Source organism: Staurois parvus, unplaced genomic scaffold (assembly GCF_062004578.1).
Source record: "Staurois parvus isolate SC_StPar_1 unplaced genomic scaffold, SC_StPar_1.0 ptg000290l, whole genome shotgun sequence".
NCBI lineage: Eukaryota > Metazoa > Chordata > Amphibia > Anura > Ranidae > Staurois > Staurois parvus.
In genome coordinates, this window is record NW_028318086.1 from 515,313 (window position 1) to 538,331 (window position 23,019).

The window sequence follows — 23,019 nt, forward strand, 5'->3', positions numbered from 1 at the left end:
ATTTTAATCATACGGTCTCCCTTTATATTATAAAGTGCTGTGCAATATAAATCCTAAATAATAATAAGCAGTATGCTGCAAAATCTACCTTATAGCTGTACATCTGTAGTGTAAAATCATCTAAGGCACAACTGCCTCTGACTGCTAGTCTTACCAGTCTGGAGTGAGATTTGGTGCTGGCACTACTGTGCTGCTCACTGTTTTCCTTTGCCGAAGAGGAAGCTGTACCTGAGGACCTGTAGTGCAAGGATCTCCCTGCATCTATTTTATTCAGTCTGTGGACCTGTATTTTCTCCTCTTGAATACCACCCACCTGTTGTCAAGGGGGCAGCTTTGACTTGAAAAAGCAAAATTCTGCTCTTTTACCAAGATGCCCACCTCCATACAGAGACACAGCGCAGAGGAAGGCAAGGTAAGTCAGTAATAGGGAAATGATCAGCTCCAAGAAGACCACAGGCAATACTGGTGACTTGTCCTTTGACCTCTGCCTTCCTTTTTTTTGGGCACACCTTCCACAGTACAGGTCCTCTTTAAGGTGCATAATGGACTTCATAAAAAGGAATGACATAAGTTTACTGATAAATCTGAATTCTTTACACCAAAAGAGGTCACCTACATTCATGTACTAAAATTATAGAGGTTTCAACGCTGGACGCAATTGCTATTTTTTTGTTCTCTTGGTGACAAATAGGACATTTTATACATTAGGCACCTTGTAGCTACAAAGATGGTTATGAAGGCATTAAACACAAAGCAGCATGTGGCCAGGAGGCGGGAATAATGACTGTATACAGGTCTGGCTGCCTCCCTATGCGCTGTATAGATTAAAATAAAAGTCATTTACTAAACTGACCCCCTTGCTGCTACCTTTTGAGTGCGGCTGCAAAAATTCATTTGGCAATAACAGAGTAAACCGCAATCAGCACTTTGGAAGGAGGCGGAAAATGGAACGAGGGTGGAAAAAAAAAAAAAAAAAATGCCGTCTCAGAGAACGGTCTGTGATCAAAAACCCGGGGTGTTCGGTGCAGGAAAAAAAAAATTCTAATCAAAACAAGATTTCCAGCGGTAAAAGCAGCGCTCCCGAGGAGTTCTAGGAATATGAAGAAATAAGTAGGTTCGCTCACAGCTGGATAAGTTGCTCCAATTCAGTAACAACTTCCACATAATAATAATCATTTCGTTTGCCGAAACACCAATGAGCTATATAGCAAGTTTTGCAAAAGTGCAGAAGGAAACAAATATTGTAGTAGGTAACACATGGGAATTAAATGACATCTACAAGGTCACCTAGAAGGGCCAGTGTTCAGAAGCAATATGGAACCTATCCAGCAGGGCTGCCGGGGGTAATTAAAAGCACAGCACACCTCTGGTTCAAAATCTGCAAAAAAAAAAAAAAAAAAAAAGGAACTTTCAGCCAAATCAGGTGCTTTATTTATTTTTCTAGAAGTGCTTTTAAACAATAATGAGTGCCTGGAGATCTGAGCCCAATCTGTAAAAACCAATTCAGATGATACAAGTCTCAACTTCTACTGAACATTAAGTAAACATTTCCAGAACATTACAGATTTGCACGGATACATTTCTGATAAAACAACACATACAGCAACAGAATAATTAAATAAAAAGTAAAGTAGAATTTTTTTCATTAAAAAGCCATTCTTGAGTTCACCTCATCCAAGATGGCGGTGCCCAGTAGCAGTCTCAAGGCTTTTGGATGTTTACACAAGGGAGTCTTTTGCAGAAAAATATATGCATTAACTATGTTCCATGCACAGGGGCGGACTGACAACTCATGGGGCCCCCGGGCAATAGGGGGATCATGGGGCCCCTGTGTCCTCACACACACCCAAAAAAGCCTATGAAAAAGCCAATGAAAGGTATCAGGGGTATCTCATGGGGCCCCCTACTGAGCCCGGGTCCTCGGGCAGTGCCTGCATGCTTGAATGGTCAGTCCGCCCCTGTCCATGCACATCTTAAGAGAGAGATTTTGTAGAAATGAATGGCCTGGCGACTGTTTCTTTAACCGCTTCCCTGCTGCCCCATAGTAGAACTACTGCTACAGAGCGGCAGGGCTGCGCAAAATCACATATATATACGTCATTTACATTTCCATTGGCGGCTAGGCATGTCAAGCACTGGGTCCCGGCTGTAGATTCCCTGTCGGCATCCGGCGATCACCAAGTAAAACTGACAGGTGAGAGACCTGTGTGCAGGTGCGGACTGACCATTTGGAAACTCGGGCACTGCCCGAGGGCCCGGGGTCAGTAGGGGGCCCCATGAGATGCCCCTGGCAGTGGCGGACTGACCATTTGGAAACTCGGGCTTTGCCTGAGGGCCCGGGGTCAGTAGGGGGCCCCATGAGATGCCCCTGGTACCTTTTTCATAGGCTTTTTTGAGTTTGGCAAGGACACAGGGGCCCCATGATCCCCTATTGCCCAGGGGCCCCATGAGTTGTCAGTCCGCCCCTGGTACCTTTTTCATAGGTTTTTTTGAGGTTGGGCAAGGACACAGGGGCCCCATGATCCCCTATTGCCCAGGGGCCCCATGAGTTGTCAGTACACCCTTGCCTGTGTGTAAACAACACAAGTCTCTCTCCTGCCAGCAAGCACATGTTGCTGTGTATTTCTCTGCACAGCAGCATGTCTCCCTAGTAAAACACACACAGCACATGATGTAAAACAGCACACAGTTAACCCTTTGATCGCCTCAGATGTTAACCCCTTCCTTCCCAGTGCCACTAGTACAGTGTCAGTGCTTTTTATTAGCACTGATCACTGTATTAGTGTCATTGGGATGTCAGTGGTAGTTAGTCAGTTCCCCCCAGTGTCAGAATGGCCGCCGCAGTCCCGCTATAAGTCACTGATCGCCACCATTACTAGTATAAGAAAAAATTTAAAAAATACAGTATATATACCGCCATAACTTTCAAGTAAACCAATTAATTTACATTTATTTTTAGCAAAGACATGGAGCAGAATACATTTTGGCCTAAATTCATGAATAAATTAGAATTTTTAAATTTATATACTGGATATGCTTTATAGCAAAAAGTAAGAAAATATTGTTTTTATTTCCAAATTGTCGGTCTTTTTTTGTTTATAGCGCAAAAAATAAAGCAACACAGAGATCATCAAATACCACTGAAAGAATGCTCTATTTGTGGGAAAAAAGGACATAAATGTTATTTATGAACAGTGTTCATTGACCGCGCAATTGTCAGTTAAAGTAACACGGCGCTTTATCGCAAAAAATGGCCTGGTCAGGAAGGGGGGGGGGGGGGGGGGTAAATCCTCTGGAGGCCTTAGATTGTAAGGCTCCATGCACACTGGGCTTAAAAAGGCCAGTTCCCTTTGCAGAAAAAAATGCTGATATTGAGCATTTTTGTACACAGTTTAGGGGAGTTTAGCAGTTTATTCTGCCACAACATGATGCTGCCACCACCATGTTTCACGGTGGGGATGGGGTGTTCAGGGTGATTTGCAGTATTAGTTTTTTGCCACACATAGCATTTTGCATTTAGGCCAAAAAGTCCCATTTTGGTCTCCTCTGACCAGAGCCCCTTCTTCCACATGTTTGCTGTGTCCCCCACATGGCTTATCGCAAACTGCAATGGGACGTTTTATGGCTTTCTTCCAACAATGGCTTTCTTCTCGCCACTCTTCCATAAAGGGCAGATTTGTGGAGTGCACGACTAATAGTTGTCCTGCGGACAGATTCTCCCACCTGAGCTGTGGATCTCTGCAGCTCCTCCAGAGTCACCATGGGCCTCTTGGCTCCTTCTCTGATGAATGCTCTCCTTGCCCGGCCTTTCAGTTTAGGTGGACGGCCATGTTTTGGTAGGTTTGCAGTTGTGTCATACTCTTTCCATTTTCGGAATATGGCTTGAACAGTGCTCTGTGAGATGTTCAAAACATGGGGGTTTTTTTTATAACCTAACCCTGCTTTAAACGTCTCCACAACTTTATCCCTGACCTGTCTGGTGTGTTCCTTGGCCTTCATAATGCTGTTTGTTCACTAATCTTCTCTAACAAACCTCTGAGGGCTTCACAGAACAGCTGTATTTATACTGAATTAAATGAAACACAGGGGGACTCTATTTACTAATTAGGCGACTTCTGAAGGCAATTGGTTCCACTAGATTTTAGTTAGGGGTATCAAAGTAAAGGAGGCTGAATACAAATGCACGCCACACTTTTTGGATATTTATTTGTAAAAAAATTAGAAAATAATTTTCCTTCCACTTCACAATTATGTGCCATTTTGTGTTGGTCTATCACATAAAACCCCAATAAAAATACATTTATGCTTTTGGTTGTAACATGAAATTTTTTTTGAAAATTTCAAGGGGTATGAATACTTTTTCAAGGCACTGTAAAATATTAAAAAAAGTGCAAACATGAGTACAATGGCTAGGCTTTGCAGTCTGGAAGCAAAAATTGCCGAAAGGCCTACCCCATGAGACAATCTGTAGAAAAAAAAAATCAAGAGGTGTTGCTTTAGTGTCATGCACTGGCTATCCACACTTTGTCAAAAGCAGACTGACATTCTGAGTGTGTAGCTCTGGCAGAACCTTACGAAAGTCACAGTATTTCATTTTGTTGTGACTGCTGGGAACTATACATTGATTGTCATCTCTCAATTTATGAAACCATTTTGCTTTTTGTGCATTATAATAGACACCTCAACTAGGTCAAACCTTCTCCAGGGTACCTGGCCTTCACTAGGTCAAGATGCCCCGAGACACAAACCATGATAAGTAGGTCACATTTCAGCCATAACACCGGTTTATTTGCAAATGTAGCCTGAAGATGTGCCAAAAGGCCGCCCCTGTAAATGTCAAGACTTGATATCCCAGTTGCCTGTAATTTGTGCTTCTGCAGCAGCATGTTTAAATATGCAATATCTCTAGGTGGATCTGGGCTTGAACACAGGGAATGCTCCATTACTAAATCCAACCCCCTATCAGATGTGGGAATATAAAGCTGGCCATGCACAATTAGATTTTCGTTGGAACTTTCCTAAAAAAATTGTTAGTCAGAACATTATTTTTTTGTCATCATTGGGGTTGATTTACTAAAGGCAAATAGACTGTGCACTCTGCAAGGGCATTTGCTCCAGAGCTTAGTAAATCTGTTAAAACTGTTGACTTCCATCATCCAATCATGTGCAAGCAAAATTCCTTTATTTTTTTTTTATTTCCTCGCATGGGTATTCTTTACACAGTGAAGCTTTGCCTCATTTACTAAGCACTTGAGCAACTGCACTTGCAAAATGCATAGTCTATTTGCCTTTAGTAAATCAATCTCATTAAGTCAACTAATTTAATTATCACCCAACCCGTCCTCTCCGCTCCTCGCAAGACCTCCTACTCTCTAGCTCCCTTGTCTCCTCCTCCCATGCTTGTCTCCAGGACTTCTCCAGAGCTTCCCCCATCCTCTGGAACTCTCTACCCCAGTTCATCAGACTATCCCCTTCTCTGCTCACTTTTAGGCGATCTCTGAAAACCTCTCTCTTCAGGGAAGCCTATCCTGCCCTCAGCTTATACTGGAATCTTCTACTCTTCCTACCAGTCCATCCCCCACAGTTATTACCTTTTGTACCACTAGCCCCTCCCTCCTAGATTGTAAGCTCCAAGGAGCAGGGCCCTCCTATCCCTTTTGTATTGAACTGTATTGTTGCTATATTGTCTCCCTTTATTTTGAGCAAACTGTTGGCGCTCTATAAATCCTGTATAATAATAATAAGAATAAGGTCTCTCAGTTCTGCCCCTTGGCTCCATAAGTATCCTGCCCTCAGCTTATACTGGAATCTTCTACTCTTCCTACCAGTCCATTCCCCACAGTTACTACCTTTTGTACCACTAGCCCCTCCCTCCTAGATTGTAAGCTCCCAGGAGCAGGGCCCTCCTATCCCTCTTGTATTGAACTGTATTGTTGCTGTATTGTCTCCCGTTATATTGTAAAGCACTGAGCAAACTGTTGGCGCTATATAAATCATGTATAATAATAATAATTCTGAAGTATTTTATCCACATCTGATGTTTGAATGGAATCCCAGACATATCATACAGGCTGCATGTTGTATGTTTTTTTCCTGAAAGAAAACCTCGTTCACAGTCAAACCTGATTTAAGCCAGCCAAACCTGCAGTCTCATGCTTGTGCATTTAACACATGCTCCAAGCTCTCTGTTTGTCTGCTGTTTTATGACCTTGGATTGGAACTCAGACAATTCTTTGAACTCTGCCTACCTTTTGACTACGGATTGATCCTGACTATTATGAACCTTGTCTGTCTTATACCTGAACCATCATTGAATCACTCTGCCTGTCTGCCAACCACAAGTACATGTTTGCTGTGTTCAGTTTGCGTCTGCCACAGCATGGTGGCCAGGTACTATAGCACTGTGTATAAGTCCTAGGTAACCGAGTACCTATAGGCTTGCTTGCCTTATGGGAAAGGGGGCTGATATAGGTGAGGAACACAGAAGCCAGCTATAGTGTCTGGCCACCTGCATTAGGAATACTCCTAATGCAGGTGGCCAGACACTATAGCTGGCTTCTGTGTTCTTCACCTATATCAGCCCCCTTTCCCATAAGGCAAGCAAGCCTATAGGTACTCGGTTACTCAGGACTTTTACACAGTGCTATAGTACCTGGCCACCATGCTGGGGTTGACTAGGTGACAATACACCTGAAAATGCCTATGTGTGCATGGCCACATAGGCAAACATAAAGGTGAATTTAGAGGCTGAAAATAAAAGTCAACAGCCCTTCAATGCTGTGTTTTTACACCCAATGTGCATGAGGCCTTATATTGTATATACTGTATCTATTTCACCTTTAAACAGACAGATAAATACAACAGATGCTCCCGATTTTTGCATCACTTGAGAATATCACAATTGCTCAATATTATACAAGATTTTGCAACCTGTGAGTAGGTCAGATCTCACTCTCTATAGAGGATAGGATCAAAGTACTATAGGTACCCACATGGAAAAAAAATATTATTTGAAATATATTTTAAAAATATTCTTCCCAAAATATATTGACATACTTGTTAAAATGCATTTTTATTACAAAATATATGAAAAATATTTTTAAAAACACATTTCAAATACTAATAAATAAATAATTTGCGCTAGTAAATGTATATAAATATATATAAAAAAATCATCAAATCATAAGTCCAGAAAAAAATATATATATGCCAATACCACAAAAAAATATAAAAAAACTTTTAAGTGCAAAAAACTTTTGTGCAAAAAAAGTGTCTAAATATGAAGAATTTCACCAAAAAACCTTGATAATATAATGGCAGATCATCCATAAATATATCTTCAGAAACGGAAACTCTACAACACACCGATCCTCATCGATCGAAATAACAGGATGAAAAACTTTGTAGTTAATCGAAAATCCACTTCTCCAATAGATAAAGGACCACCTTCAATCGTATCCATGGGGGGAAATGCCAAGCACTCGAGAGAAACAAAAAGACTTCATGGTGCAATATTATAAAAACCAATTCCTTTATTAGGTACTCATTGCACTTACTCAAGAGGTGTCCCAGCCGACACCAGCATCAACAGCATAACAGCAATTACATAAACGAGCCTGGCTACTCAGCACATGCGCAGTAGCTGGCAGCCAAAAACGTAATGACGTCACATCAATCAAGCTCCGCCCTACGCATTTCGTCATCGACGTCCTCACGGAGCGGATGAGGACATCGATGACGAAACGCGTAGGGCGGAGCTTGATTGATGTGACGTCATTACGTTTTTGGCTGCCAGCTACTGCGCATGTGCTGAGTAGCCAGGCTCGTTTATGTGATTGCTGTTATGCTGTTGATGCTGGTGTCGGCTGGGACACCTCTTGAGTAAGTGCAATGAGTACCTAATAAAGGAATTGGTTTTTATAATATTGCACCATGAAGTCTTTCTGTTTCTCTCGAGTGCTTGGCATTTCCCCCCATGGATACGATTGAAGGTGGTCCTTTATCTATTGGAGAAGTGGATTTTCGATTAACTACAAAGTTTTTCATCCTGTTATTTCGATCGATGAGGATCGGTGTGTTGTAGAGTTTCCGTTTCTGAAGATATATTTATGGATGATCTGCCATTATATTATCAAGGTTTTTTGGTGAAATTCTTCATATTTAGACACTTTTTTTGCACAAAAGTTTTTTGCACTTAAAAGTTTTGTTATATTTTTTTGTGGTATTGGCATATATATATTTTTTTCTGGACTTATGATTTGATGATTTTTTTAATATATATTTATATACATTTACTAGCGCAAATTATTTATTTATTGGTACACTTTATATATGGTGATTTTTTGCAGCTGGTACACTATTAGTAAGTTATACAATTTTGACCATAGGCGCTATTATTAATTTTTCTTATTTCCACATTTCAAATACTGTATACTGTATGTCTTTAAAAATATAAATCTACAGTTTTGGAATGCATTTACAACTATATGTAAAAATATGTTTAAAGGACTTTTATATGTTGAAAAAAAAAAATCTGAAGAATATATTTTAAAAAAAGATATATTTCTAAAAATATTTTTTATGTATTTTGTAATATATAAAAAATGCATTTCAACATTTTATATATATATATATATATATATATATATATATATATTGAATATGGCTAAAATTTTAGCATTTCAAATGTATGTCAATATATTTGGGAAGAATATTTTCTAAATATATTTCAAATATATTTTTCTTCCATATGGGTCGAAGCCCCCCTATGTTTTGTGTACCCATGACAGCCATATTTAATCCAATATGTGGATTTTTATTTTTTCTTAACAGAAAACCAATGTGTGGATTTTTAGTCCAATAAAAATGTGGAATACATTTACAATCACTTTAACCACTTGACCTCCGGAAGATTTTACCCCTTTCATGACCAGGGCATTTATTGCAATACCGCACTATGCCATTTTAGCTGACAGTTGTGCGGTCATGCAACACTGTATCCATATGAAATTTATATCATTGCTTCACAAAAATAGAGCTTTTGTTTGGTAGCATTTGTTCACCAGTGGGCTTTTTGCAATACAAACAAAAGAAAACCAACAATTTTGAAAAAAATGGTTTTTACTTTCTGCAATAAAACATCAAATAAAAAAAAAATTTTCTTCATAAATTTTGTCCAAAATACATTTTGCTACAGGTCTTGGATAAAACATTTTTATATTTCAAATATATTTTTCTTCCATATGGGTAGGTCCCAGCAATTCTGTCAAAATGTGCAGAGATAGGAAGATATGGTCACTTGGGCTGTGGACTTGTCATTGACACAGACCAAAGATGTGTTATTTTTGTTTTGTTTTTTAAAGAGAATCAACAGATGTGTTATTTTTGTTTTGTTTTTCAAAGAGAATCAACAGCCTATCAGTTCACTAGGAACTGGAAAGTCATAGTGACAATGATGATGGTTAGTCATCCAATAAGCAACATCCTAGGAAATATCGGCCAGGCCCGCAACACGATTGTACAAAGGTAGACAGGTGCTGTTCTCCTTGTTCACCAAGCCTTTGTTTTTTAATGGGATATTGATGCCTTTAAGCTAATTGAAAGAGAACGAAGTTTTATGAGTTTATTGCCTTTTTCCCCGCGAAATATAGATAATTTATATCCTGCACAAAATACAGACATCTGTTCCATTGATAGATTTACTAATCTGTCCCTCCTCGCACAATAATGCAAAGCAGTAAATTTCATGCATCTCCGTACGGTTACCATTTCTCTAATAAATAAAATATAACTCATCCCGCTCCCTAACCAACACATGCGCAGGCTTCCAATATCATAGAAATTAACTTAAAGGGCCACTTAACCTCCCTAGCAGTCTGATTTTTTCAGATTTTTTCAGATTTTTGGTGCTGAAAGCGGTACATTATTTTGCATGGAAATATGTAGTTTTTTTATTGTAGGCTGTAATTTTTAGGAATAACTCACTGAAATCTGTCCGAACAAGAGTCTAGTAAACATCCTGGGTATGATAAAACTTGAAACACGAAATCATAAATTATAATTTAATAATCATAAAAAATAATATAATTATAATACATTTAATTCAATAATATAATCAAACCAAAAACACTGAAATGTGAAATAGAGCGCCAAGTTCGCACATCGCTGAGCAAAGTCGCAGAATCGTTTTCAGTGTCTGATGAGGAATTTCCCCCACAAATCATTATCACTCAATTCTGCAAGTGGTTCTGATTTACTATCGCTGTTCTCTAGCCGGTCTAAAACCGCTTTTGACCTAAAGGGACGCTTTTTGGACGCCATGGACTTTTCTCAGTTTCCAGGCAGAAAGAACAGTAAAAATGCAGGCAGGGCGCCGGACAAAGCACTCGGGACAAAATGTATGTGAAATGGGTTGAAACAGCAATGTTTTGCTATGTAAAATTTTTTGGAAAAAAATGACATTTTAAAAAATTTTCAAATTTCCCGCCGCCGGTGGCACCCGTACGTCCCGACGTCACAGGGACCGGAACACAGAAGCCGAATGCCGGCATCGGCCGGAGGAGATGGCCGGGGACGCTGCAGGGGACACATCGCGGGAGCGAAGGACAAGGTAAGCTCTGCAGGGAATCCCTATGCAGCGCCGCATGGTAAGCCCGAGTGTAGCTCGGGGTTACCGCTTTTGGTAGTGACATTTTACCCCGAGCTACACTCGGGAATACCGCCGGGGGGTTAAAGCATTCTGATATATACAAGTAGAAACCCAAGTATATGGCCAGTGTATTTACATTTTTGTGAATTTTTTGCCCTTTTCTTGATGATCTCTTGTTAAACTATATCTAAATCCAAGAACAAAAATCTACTACAGTATATTGCAGTCATTAGATTATTATTATTAGACAGGATTTATATAGAGCCAACAGTTTGCTCAGCGCTTTACAATATAAGGGAGACAGTACAATTACAATACATTTCAGTACAGAAGGAATGTGAGGGCCCTGCTCATGGAGCTTACAATCTAAAGGTTTGCTTGTACTTTGTGTTTCCAAGAGCTTGGGATTTATTAGACGAAATTATTTTAAAGGAAAACTCTTCTTTACATATAAGTTTGATGTCTGATGTAATTCTATGTGTTCTCAAAGCCAAACTCCAGGAAAAAAAAAAAAAGTTTTCCCATGCAGTCACGGTGTTCCTGCACTTCCACGGGTCAGCTGCTCATTTTGTCCAAGGATAAAGCTCATACTCAACCGTTCGTGAATGTGCTCCCCCACAATCCAGCGGTGGACTCTTCCTGGTCTATGGAGCCTGCTCTGGGCTTGATGATGTCAGGAACAGTCCACTATTCAAGACCACTGGAGCATTGGGGGTGATGGAGCGGTCTTGTGTTGGGTGGATTGTAGAATTTGGTAACTTTACAGTTGTGCTCAAAAGTTTGCATAACCTGGAAGAAATCGTGAACTTTTGGCATTGATATTGAAATTATGACTGATCATGCCAAAAAAAACTCTCTTTTAATTAAGGATAGTAATCATATGAATACATTTATTATCACATAGTTGTTTGGCTCCTTTTTAAATCATAACAACAAACCACTGAAAATGGCCATGATTAAAAGTTTCCATTCCCTGAAGTTTTTGGCATTGGTGACACACACACACACACACACACAGGTTAAAATGTCAATTAAAGGTTAACTTCCCACATCTGTGATTTTTTAAACTGAAGTAAGTGTCTGTGTATAAATAGTCAAGGAGTTTGCTAGCTCTTACGTGGATGCACTGAGCAGGCTAGATACTGAGCCCTGGGGAGCAGAAAGGAACTGGTAAAAGACCTGCGTAACAAGGTAATGGAAATTTATAAAGATGGAAAAGGATAAATCTCCTAGATTGTAAGCTCCCAGGATCAGGGCCCTCCTATCCCTCTTGTATTGAACTGTATTGTCTCCCGGTATATTGTAAAGCACTGAGCAAACTGTTGACGCTATAATATAAAAAGATATCAAAAGCCTTGACTATGCCAGTCAGTACTGATCAATCACAAAAGAAATGGAAAATTCGGAGATCTCTAGATACCAAGTCAAGGTCAGATAGACCAAGAAAGATTGCAACCACAACTGCCAGAAGAATTGTTGAATACAATGAAAATGAACAGGCAGCCTCAGGAGAAATACAGGCTGCTCTGGAAAAAGACTGTGTGGTTGTTTCAAAGAGCACAATAGAAAGATACTTGAACAAAAAAGAGCTGCTTGGTTGAGTTGCCAAACAGAAACCTTTACTGCACCAATGCCACATAAAAACCCACTGACGCATGTCAAGGTGTCCGGCATATTGTAACTGAGCTTTTTTTGTGGAACTGGCGCAGTAAAGGCTTGCATCAATTTTAGTGTTGGTGACAATGGTCATGGCGAGTCTCCGCAGCAAGGACAGTTAGGCCCCATGTACACAGGACACTTCTGAATGATGGAAACTGACTGCTGGAAAATGTAGGTTAAAAAACGTCTGTTTAGCCGTGTTTGCATAACGTGTTTATGCGCGTTTGCGTTTAGAAGCGTTTTTTAAAGATAGGCACAGGAGAACCTCCCAAATGTCCAGAATGCACTGAAAAGTGGTAAATTATTAACTATTTCAGACTGTTTCAGAGAAATACAGAGAGTAGAAGCAGAGACAGCAGTATGTGTTGAAATAATTAGGTGTGAGCTGCTCATTAACATTTCTTTGCATGCATTTTTCATGATGAAAAAAGGCTCTGGACAGCATTGGGAACTTGAAGAGTAACAAAAAAAATTTCAGACACAAACGCTTATAAATGTGATTTGCTGCGTTTACAAGCGTTTTGCGTTTGAAACGCTGATAAAATCGACTGCTAAACGCAAGTTTTCTGCGTTCAAAAAAACAACTGTAAACTCAAATGCCTGTAAATGACTGTAAACGATGATGTGTACACGGACACATAGGAAAACATTAGGGAGAGTTCAGGGGCTGCTGAAAAAAACGCTGAACAGCTCCTGAATGTGAGTTTATCAGCTGCAGTGTACATGAGCCCTTAGTGAAAGAAAAAATTGAAATAGCTGCATTTACAGTTCTTCCTTGCTGGCCATACACATACAGATTTTATGTGGATGATTGACTCTCCCGCTGTATTCTGACAGCTGGCATAGGCCAACCAGATGCAGCAGATGCTTAATTAACCAACAGTTTTCTACCCAGCCTGATTTTTCAATCGACGGATGTCGGGGGGGAAAGCGGTACCAGGGCCACCCACTGATCAAACTTCTCACAATGTATGGCCAGCTTTAATCTTCCTGCAAAGTCCCATAAATATCTGCTGATCCTGCCAGTGAAGTCCATCTAATACAGCTTCCTGTGATGCTGTGGTAATGATGCTCTACTGCTCTTGAATTCAGAGCAGAATTGCCCCTCTCTCACAGGCTTTGCCTCCTTGCACAGGGGGATTAAAAAAAAAATGTTGCATTGGCACTGCTAACGTAGGCCATAGAAGGGTTGAAAACCGGACTTTTTAAAAAAAAAAAAATTAAAAATCGGTCGTTCAATCGTCCACCATTACCACCAACAGTAAGAAAAAAAAATTGGCCGATTTTCGGCCCGTCTACATTTAAGCCCATAATTACTTCTGTCCCTTGCAGAGGGCTCTGCTATTATATTTTACATGAAAAAGTCTTGCGGTTGCAACAATGTATCCATTTGTATCCATTTCGGATACAGATGGTTTTATTCGGATACAAATGGATACATTGTTGCAACCGCAAGACTTTCATATAAAACAGTGGTTCTCAACCTGTGGGTCGTGACCCCTTTTGGGGTCGAACGACCCTTTCACAGGGGTCCTCTAAGACCATCAGAAAACACATATTTCCGATGTGTAAAGAGCAGCTACTGTGTAGAAAGCAGCTGCTGTGTTGAAAGCAGCAGTATTGGAGGTAAAAGGACACTCATGAATTATAATTACTGGGTAAATAATTTTATGGTTGGGGGTCACCACAACATGAGGAACTGTATTAAAGGGTCACGGCATTAGGAAGGTTGAGAACCACTGATATAAAATATAATAGCGGACTGGAATTCTTCTTTTTCTTCTTCTTCTATTTCTGCTTCTTCTTTTTCTTCTTATTTTTTCTCCTTCTTGCAGGTCACGATAAAACGATCAGCAGATTTGCCCATCATTGGCGGGAAAATCGGCCAATCATCAAAATCGGCTGCAAACTTTCCAACATGACTGATAAAAAAAAAGTGCCAAAACTCCGAAAAACGGCTGACCAATTAACCCACTAACGGTGCGAAAATTGGCCGATTTTTTTTTCCGGCCGATTTTCGACCCGTCTATGGCCCCCATAAATCAGAAGCTGTAGCTCATAAATTAGCACTTGGCTACACCTAATCCTGCCACTGCTTTCTGGATTGGCATTGCCTCAGTTGCTGAAACCCTCCCACTGTGAGCTGCAATCTCTGGGAGGGGGCACGTGTGAAACACAAATGAAGGAGGTTAAGTTGGGAATGGCAAAGTACATTTTTTTTTCTCGTTTTCTGACGTTTGTGAATCACATAGTAACTGGATTTAGGACTTGCTTTGACTGTCATATAGGAGCCTTTAGATGTACTTTAAACTGAAAGTTCTAAGACCAACTTGAACGGATACTGTGTCGGAAATAATTATAGAAATGAAGGCACTTAAACAGTAGCAGTGCAGTTCATGTTTAATTTACTGGAAAACTCAACAGATGTTTGGAGGTTAAGGAGTGCAGTTACACCAGCCAACAGAGGAATACAAATAATTTGAGCCATTGATCTGTAACAGGTGAGAAGTAAAGTATTAGGTCTCACACCATGTGGGTGGACAGCTCACAGCCCTGGAGATGAAGTCCACCTCGTGCTATGACCTTAACACACCTGCATATCCATGCTGCAACTCTACGTGGCAAATCTACAGAGCATGGTCTAGTGGGAAACCGAGCTGAACAGTAATAAAACAGCTATACTCACTCCATGGCCAAAATAATGTGGAAACCACTCTAAATAACTGATTTTAAATGTTTCCGGTGGATAGGTACAGTTGCTACGGCATACAGAGACATTTTAGACAATTGAGTACTTCCAACCTTGTGGCAACAGTTTGGGGAAAGCCTTTTTCTGTTCCAGCATGAACATAGCCAGCTCCATAAAGACATGGCCTAATGAGTTTGGCATTGAGGAACTTGAGTGGCCTGCACAGAACTGGAACGTCGATTGTGAGCCAGATCAGTTTTTTTGGCTGAATGGGTGCAAATTCCAACAGCACGCTTCTAAATTTTGTGAAACGCCTTCCCAGAAGGAAGCTTTTATAGGAGTAGGGCAACTCCATAATGGTTTTGCAATTGGATGTCCAACAAGCTCATCAGGTGCAATAGTCAGGTAAAACCATGTAGAGTAAATCAATGCTTTTCAAGGCTTCTTATATCTTGGAGCAGTTTTTATAAACTAGTTTAACCAAGAGGAACCCCTGAAACACTTTCAGGTTTCGGGGAACCCTTGCTAAACCCAATTCATTGGTGGTCAGTGGGAAGAATGCCCCACTTTCAGTGGTGGTTAGAATGCAACAGACAGCAAAAAAAGACCATTGGTGTAATGATGCAGAGTCTGCCATAAGGTATTGGTCAGAGAATTAAGTAAGTACCATAACATTGGAGGTCAATCTACCAGAGCTCAAGGAACAGATAAGAACAGCAGAGGGTGCATCTGAGTGTAGCGGAATAAAAACGTCTTTAATAAATGTAGTGATATCAGGCATATACATATGGAAACGTCATTCAGGGACAGCCTCCAGGGATGGACCTTTGCAGGACAGGGATTGCAGCATCTGTAGGAGGTAAAGGGTTATGACCCTTGTAACAGTTGGGCCTTTTGCCTCACATGGATCCAATTGTCCATTAATCATCCAGAGGCAAGAGAGCCGAGCAGGGTTCAGCTGTTACTGAAGCCTATGGATGTGAATGAGAGCCTTGGAAAGCACTGGGAGACCACAAGATGGCTGATGGTGGAACGCACGTGGCTCTGGAAGTGACTGCATGTGCGGGGCATGGTTACGTGTTTCGAATCTGCCTCTTTCTCAAACCAATAGGTTGAAGGAACCTCTAGAAGCCTCTGGAGGAACCCTAAGGTTTCACAGAACCCTAGGTGAGAACTCCCTGCCACAATTCCTGACTCCTTGCAGGTTTGGATACTCCCTCTTATCTTGGAGTTAAGGGTCCACTTTTAAGGTGTTCCTATTTCTTTTGTTGCATTCTCCATGACAGGGACAGTCAGAGGGAGAAGAAACTACCATTCTGCATATCAATTATGCAAATAAGTGAAATTAAATTCACCTGAATAATTACTTTCAGGTAGATGCTGTAATAATGACTCAAGCTGAAAATTTGTATTATTCATTACCACCTGTAATTTCCCACCACACAAAAGAGCAATGTCACCAAAGCATAGAATAGGACAGTTCAATTATTAATAAGCACACGATGCATTAATGTTACATACAAGTCTGTGTATTTATCTGAATTTTCGCTGTAATTAACATCATTCAGTTAAAACTCATCCACAAAGCGGCTTCTGAATTTCTCCAGCGACCGGCCTCATCACCACACTCTAGTCTGGCGATTACTCAGTCCTGACGCGCCTTCACTCCCTCAGGGTGGTGCGACTGTGTGAACAGGATGATTATAAAATCTGCTTGACAAACAGACATCAAATTTAAGCTGTCTAAGAGGCTGGCTATAAACTGAGCAACTCTCAGAAGAGAATAGGCACATTAATACTGTAATGTCTAGCTGATGAAACTAAAATTGCAATTCACATACAGTATATGTTGACATACATGTATTTATCAATGCTCTCCCCAGAGCAGGGTTTCTCAACCAGGGTTCCACAGAACCCAAAGGCTCCTCCAGAAGTTGCTAGGGGTTCCTTGAGCAATGAGCAATTTCTGTCTCTCAGATTCTCACTGATACCATTGATCTCTTTAGCGATCTGTAAGGGGGTAAAAGTCTTCCCAATGACCACAAGTGTAAGGAGCATTTTGCACACTGACCGTCACAATGTATAATGAGATGTAGATATAGTCATGGTTAGCAGGGGTTCCCTGAGACTGGAAAGTTGTTTCAAGAGTTCATCTGTGTTGAAAAAGTTGAGCTGAGGTCACCTTTATGTCAAGAAATGCAATTAGCATCCCTTTTTAATGACTGCTGAGATAAGTGGGCAGAAACTCCAAAACTGAAGATTTGCCATGTTATAGACAATACGTAGAAATATTAAAGTGTTACCAAACCCAGGACCCTGCATTCACTATATCTGGTCTCCCCGGACCCTGCATTCACTATATCTGGTCTCCCCGGGCCCTTCATTCACTATATCTGGTCTCCCCGGACCCTGCATTCACTATGTCTGGTCTCCCCGGACCCTGCATTCACTATATCTGGTCTCCCCGGACCCTGCATTCACTATATCTGGTCTCCCCGGACCCTGCATTCACTATATCTGGTCTCCCCGGACCCTGCATTCACTATATCTGGTCACCCCGGACCCTGCATTCACTATATCTGGTCACCCCGGACCCTGCATTCACTATATCTGGCCTCCCCGGACCCTGCATTCACTATATCTGGTCTCCCTAGACCCTGCATTCACTATATCTGGTCTCCCCGGACCCTGCATTCACTATATCTGGTCTCCCCGGACCCTGCATTCACTATATCTGGTCTCCCCGGACCCCGCATTCACTATATCTGGTCTCCCTGGACCCTGCATTCACTATATCTGGTCTCCCTAGACCCTGCATTCACTATATCCGCTCTCCCCGGACCCTGCATTCACTATATCTGGTCTCCCCGGACCCTGCATTCACTATATCCGGTCTCCCACAGTACACAGAACATGGAAATGCAATTATTTTAGTAAATATAAACTGCTAAATACCTTTTCTCATCAGCAGTTAGAGCAGTCTTGTGACTTATATCAGTGTCCAGCATGGCACTGGTTAAAGCTTGTAGGAGGAGTTTTTATTCTCTCACTGTCCTATGAGAATGCAGGACCCCTGGCCCTCTGTCTGGACAGTGCTGATTGGCCCTGTGCTGATCACATGCACCCTCCCAAGAAAAAAAAAACTCTCTAGCAATACACAACAAACTGAGCATGTGCAGCTTGCATCCAAGGCTCTGTTCTATCAGCAGATGGATTGGGGACAGTAGAAAAAGGGGAGGATCAGAGAAGATAGGATTAAACATCCTTTTTACACAATGTGGAAGATGAACCCCTTAAGTTCCACAGTGAGTATAACAAGCATGCTTTACTGCATATACAGACTGATGTTACTGTTGTGGGTTTAGTAACACTTTAAGTTGTGGTTTGTCTTGAATTCCTCCAGAAAAACAGCAATGTATTTCATGTGTCTAGGTCAGCCTTTCTCAACGAGGGTGCCCAGGCACCCTGCGGTGTCTTGGCAAAATGTCTAAAAAACCAAAACTTGTATACAAGCCAGCGGGTGGAACAAGCCTGCCTTTTAGTTACACAAAGCCAGGGGTGGACTGACCATTTGGAAACTCGGGCACTGCCCGGGGTCAGTAGGGGGCCCCATGAGATGCCCCTTTTACCTTTTTCATAGGCTTTTTTGAGTTTGGGCAAGGACACAGGGGCCCCATGATCCCCTATTGCCCAGGGCCCCATTAGTTGTCAGTCCACCCCTGCACAAAGCCACAGGTTTCCATTGTGCGCCATTACGACCTTCTAGCCACTGGCATCCTGACATCATCAGTTGATAAGGAGGATGTCAGCTGCCTGCACAGCATCCTAGTTTGACCCTCCCCTGCCCCTCTCCATCAGTGCTGGGGTCACATTACCTCAGTGATGGATAAAAACTGAGGGAGAAGAGAAACAATTGAATACTAGTCAGTACCAGTGTGCAAAAGTGTATTTGCTTTGGAAGAATAAATCACCTCTAATGTTGGGTGTCCTACATGTGTGTGTTATATAAAACTATTAGAATCTATTAGAATTTTTTACATTGTAGAATGGGCTGACCATTTAAAATTATGGACAGCCTTGAGGCACCCCATTTTAGAACGGGGTGCCACAAGACAGTCTGTAATTTTAAAGTATGCCTCGGGACTGTACATAATTGTAAAGGGTGCCTTGACTGAAAAAAGGTTGAGAAATGCTGGCCTTGAGCCTAATTGCTGTATATCCACAGTGTGAGATTACCGAAGGCACTGCTGTCTCTGCTCTACTATCACCAGATTTGGAATGAGATTTGGTGATGTTCCCCTTGCTGAAGGGGAAGCTGTATCGGATTACCTGACTTGCAATGATCTCCCTGTTCTGCTTCATTTATACTGTGGATCTGTGCTTCCCACACTCTCCTGCTGCATCTTGAATATTCCCTCACTAGCAGGGGCGGACTGACCATTTGGAAACTCGGGCACTGCCCGAGGGCCCACGGTCAGTAGGGGGCCCCATGAGATGCCCCTGGTACCTTTTTCATAGGCTTTTTTGAGTTTGGGCAAGGACACAGGGGCCCCATGATCCCCTATTGCCCGGGGGCCCCATGAGTTGTCAGTCCGTCCCTGCTCACTAGTAATCAAACCACCACCCATTGGGGGGGGGGGGAGATCTGACATGGGAGCGAATATGGTACGTTTATAATGGGGGAAGGTCAGCTGCAGGGACCCCAGGCAATACTGGTGGCGAGTCCTTTGCCTTCCACTTGCCTTTGGGATTAGCTTCTTGGGTAACATTCTGCATTCTCAGATATGTGGTGCCGGAAACGATTTTGCAATCCTCTACAGGTGTCAATACAAAGTTGATGACACCCCAAATGGATCGCAGATGCAGTGCAGTTTGCCTGCACCGAATCGCATGGTACAAAATGACCATGCGATCTGATTGCAGTGTGGCTCAAAAAAAAGGTGCCTGCACATTTTTGGTGCCATGCGGTGCGAACTGAGACTATTCAAAATGAATGAGCTCAAATCACACCGCACTGAATGTTATCTGAATTGCACAGGAATGTGGTACAGTTCCCATACGATTCACATGCAAGCTATACTGTGCACCGGGGCTTAAAGGAGAAGTATGGGTTTGTAAAAAAACAAACATCCATACTCATTCCTATAAGGAAATATATCTTATTAACTGGCATCCATTTTGTATAATGCCTCCATTTTTAGACGTGTGAACAGTTAGTTTCGGTTTTGTCGCTTCTCTCTCGTTTTCTTAGACTAGTTTCATTTCTGTAAACGGAACTTCTTTATATGGTATCCCTCAACTATTTGCAGTTTCTGTTCTTCACGCAACTATATTGATAAGAATGGAATGTTTCATTGGTCATCCTGAGACTAAGCAACGCTTACTGAGTTCTGTATAACCGTTCTTGTCATGCATTAAACTTTCAGAGATTTAACTTGCACACTTCGGTGCCTGAAGCTTTATTTTTCCCAGGCCTGAGGGTGGAAACAACGAGGACAGGGGATACAGACATAGGTTGAATCTTGCAATCTGGTGTCAGAAGTGGGATTCGAACCCATGCCTCCAAAGAGGCTGGAGCCTCAATCCAGATGGGTTATGTATCCCTATGCTGCAGCATTGGTGTGATGCTGCAGCTATCCCACATCGGTTATAAGCCCATAAACTGAGCGATCCGATGACTGCAGATTGCTTGGTTCTTGGTCTACTCAGAGCTGAGAGCAGTGACTGTCAGTCACTTCTCCCTACTCTGCTCCTCCAGTGCTCACTGGGAGTGCTGTGCAGGGGATGGGGCGCAAGCGGCTGGCTCAGACTCTAAGCGGCACACAGAGGTTGAACCAGCTGCGGTCAGACATTTGAGTGGATCTCGATATTATTGTTGATTTCCTTGCAGAGCCTTGCCTCTGCCACATCAATAGCCCACTATCAGATGGCTCTGGGTCAGGAGAGCAAAAGTAAATGCACTTTTGTGACCCATAAGAAAAGTACGAGCAGAAAAGCATTGGGGAATAAGGTGGTCAAGTTTCAGAATGGATTTCTGGGCCTCGCAACCGCTTAATGAATCATGTGCAGGAGCATTGTCTTGGTGGAGAATCCACTTGTTAGGTCTTTTGTTCCGAAAAGATTCCTGTAACCTTTTCATTTTCCACATTTATTATAATTATACAGGATTTACAGTCAGGTCCATAAATATTGGGACATCGACACAATTCTAACATTTTTGGCGCTATACACCACCACAATGGATTTGAAATGAAACGAACAAGATGTGCTTTAACTGCAGGCTGTCAGCTTTAATTTGAGGGTATTTACATCCAAATTAGGTAAACGATGTAGGAATTACAACAGTTTGCATATGTGCCTCCCACTTGTTAAGGGACCAAAAGTAATGAGACAATTAGCTTCTCAGCTGTTCCATGGCCAGGTGTGTGTTATTCCCTCATTATCCCAATTACAATGAGCAGATAAAAGGTCCAGAGTTCATTTCAAGTGTGCTATTTGCATTTGGAATCTGTTGCTGTCAACTCTCAAGATGAGATCCAAAGAGCTGTCACTATCAGTGAAGCAAGCCATCATTAGGCTGAAAAAACAAAACAAACCCATCAGAGAGATAGCAAAAACATTAGGCGTGGCCAAAACAACTGTTTGGAAGATTCTTAAAAAGAAGGAACGCACCGGTGAGCTCAGCAACACCAAAAGACCCGGAAGACCACGGAAAACAACTGTGGTGGATGACCGAAGAATTCTTTCCCTGGTGAAGAAAACACCCTTCACAACAGTTGGCCAGATCAAGAACACTCTCCAGGAGGTAGGTGTATGTGTGTCAAAGTCAACAATCAAGAGAAGACTTCACCAGAGTGAATACAGAGGGTTCACCACAAGATGTAAACCATTGGTGAGCCTCAAAAACAGGAAAGCCAGATTAGAGTTTGCCAAACGACATCTAAAAAACCTTCACAGTTCTGGAACAACATCCTATGGACAGATGAGACCAAGATCAACTTGTACCAGAGTGATGGGAAGAGAAGAGTATGGAGAAGGAACTGCTCATGATCCTAAGTATACCACCTCATCAGTGAAGCATGGTGGTGGTAGTGTCATGGCGTGGGCATGTATGGCTGCCAATGGAACTGCTTCTCTTGTATTTATTGATGATGTGGCTGCTGACAAAAGCAGCAGGATGAATTCTGAAGTGTTCTGGGCAATATTATCTGCTCATATTCAGCCAAATGCTTCACAACTCATTGGACGCCGCTTCACAGTGCAGATGGACAATGACCCAAAGCATACTGCAAAAGCAACCAAAGAGTTTTTTAAGGGAAAGAAGTGGAATGTTATGCAATGGCCAAGTCAATCACCTGACCTGAATCCGATTGAGCATGCATTTCACTTGCTGAATACAAAACTGAAGGGAAAATGCCCCAAGAACAAGCAGGAACTGAAGACAGTTGCAGTAGAGGCCTGGCAGAGCATCACCAGGGATGAAACCCAGCGTCTGGTGATGTCTATGCGTTCCAGACTTCAGGCTGTAATTGACTGCAAAGGATTTGCTTCCAAGTATTAAAAAGTGAAAGTTTGATTTATGATTATTATTCTGTCCCATTACTTTTGGTCCCTTAACAAGTGGGAGGCACATATGCAAACTGTTGTAATTCCTACACCGGTCACCTGATTTGGATGTAAATACCCTCAAATTAAAGCTGACAGTCTGCAGTTAAAGCACATCTTGCTCGGTTCATTTCAAATCCATTGTGGTGGTGTATAGAGCCAAAAATGTTAGAATTGTGTAGATGTCCCAATATTTATGGACCTGACTGTATATATAATATTATTATACAGGATTTATATATATTATTATTATACAGGATTTATATATTATTATTATACAGGATTTATATAGCGCCAACAGTTTGCTCAGCGCTTTACAATATAACGGGAGACAATACAGCAACAATACAGTTCAATACAAGAGGGTTAGGAGGGCCTTGCTCCTTGGAACTTGCAATCTAGGATTTACATCCATCCT

General features: G+C 41.7%; 1 protein-coding gene across 3 annotated transcripts in view; it reads right to left on the bottom strand.

Moving 5' to 3' along the window:
* CHCHD6 (coiled-coil-helix-coiled-coil-helix domain containing 6) overlaps nt 1-23,019 on the bottom strand; it is a 450,070-nt gene that overhangs the window by 53,609 nt on the left and 373,442 nt on the right. For 2 of the 3 annotated variants that reach the window (XM_089682445.1, XM_089682443.1), the window contains one exon: nt 16,510-16,680. The exons of the other annotated variant lie outside the window; for it this stretch is intronic. In XM_089682445.1, the coding sequence (XP_089538571.1) occupies nt 16,642-16,680 (39 nt within the window). In that variant the 3' untranslated portion in view covers nt 16,510-16,641. Of the gene's footprint in view, nt 1-16,509; nt 16,681-23,019 lie in introns of those variants that run through there. 3 annotated transcript variants of the gene reach the window in all.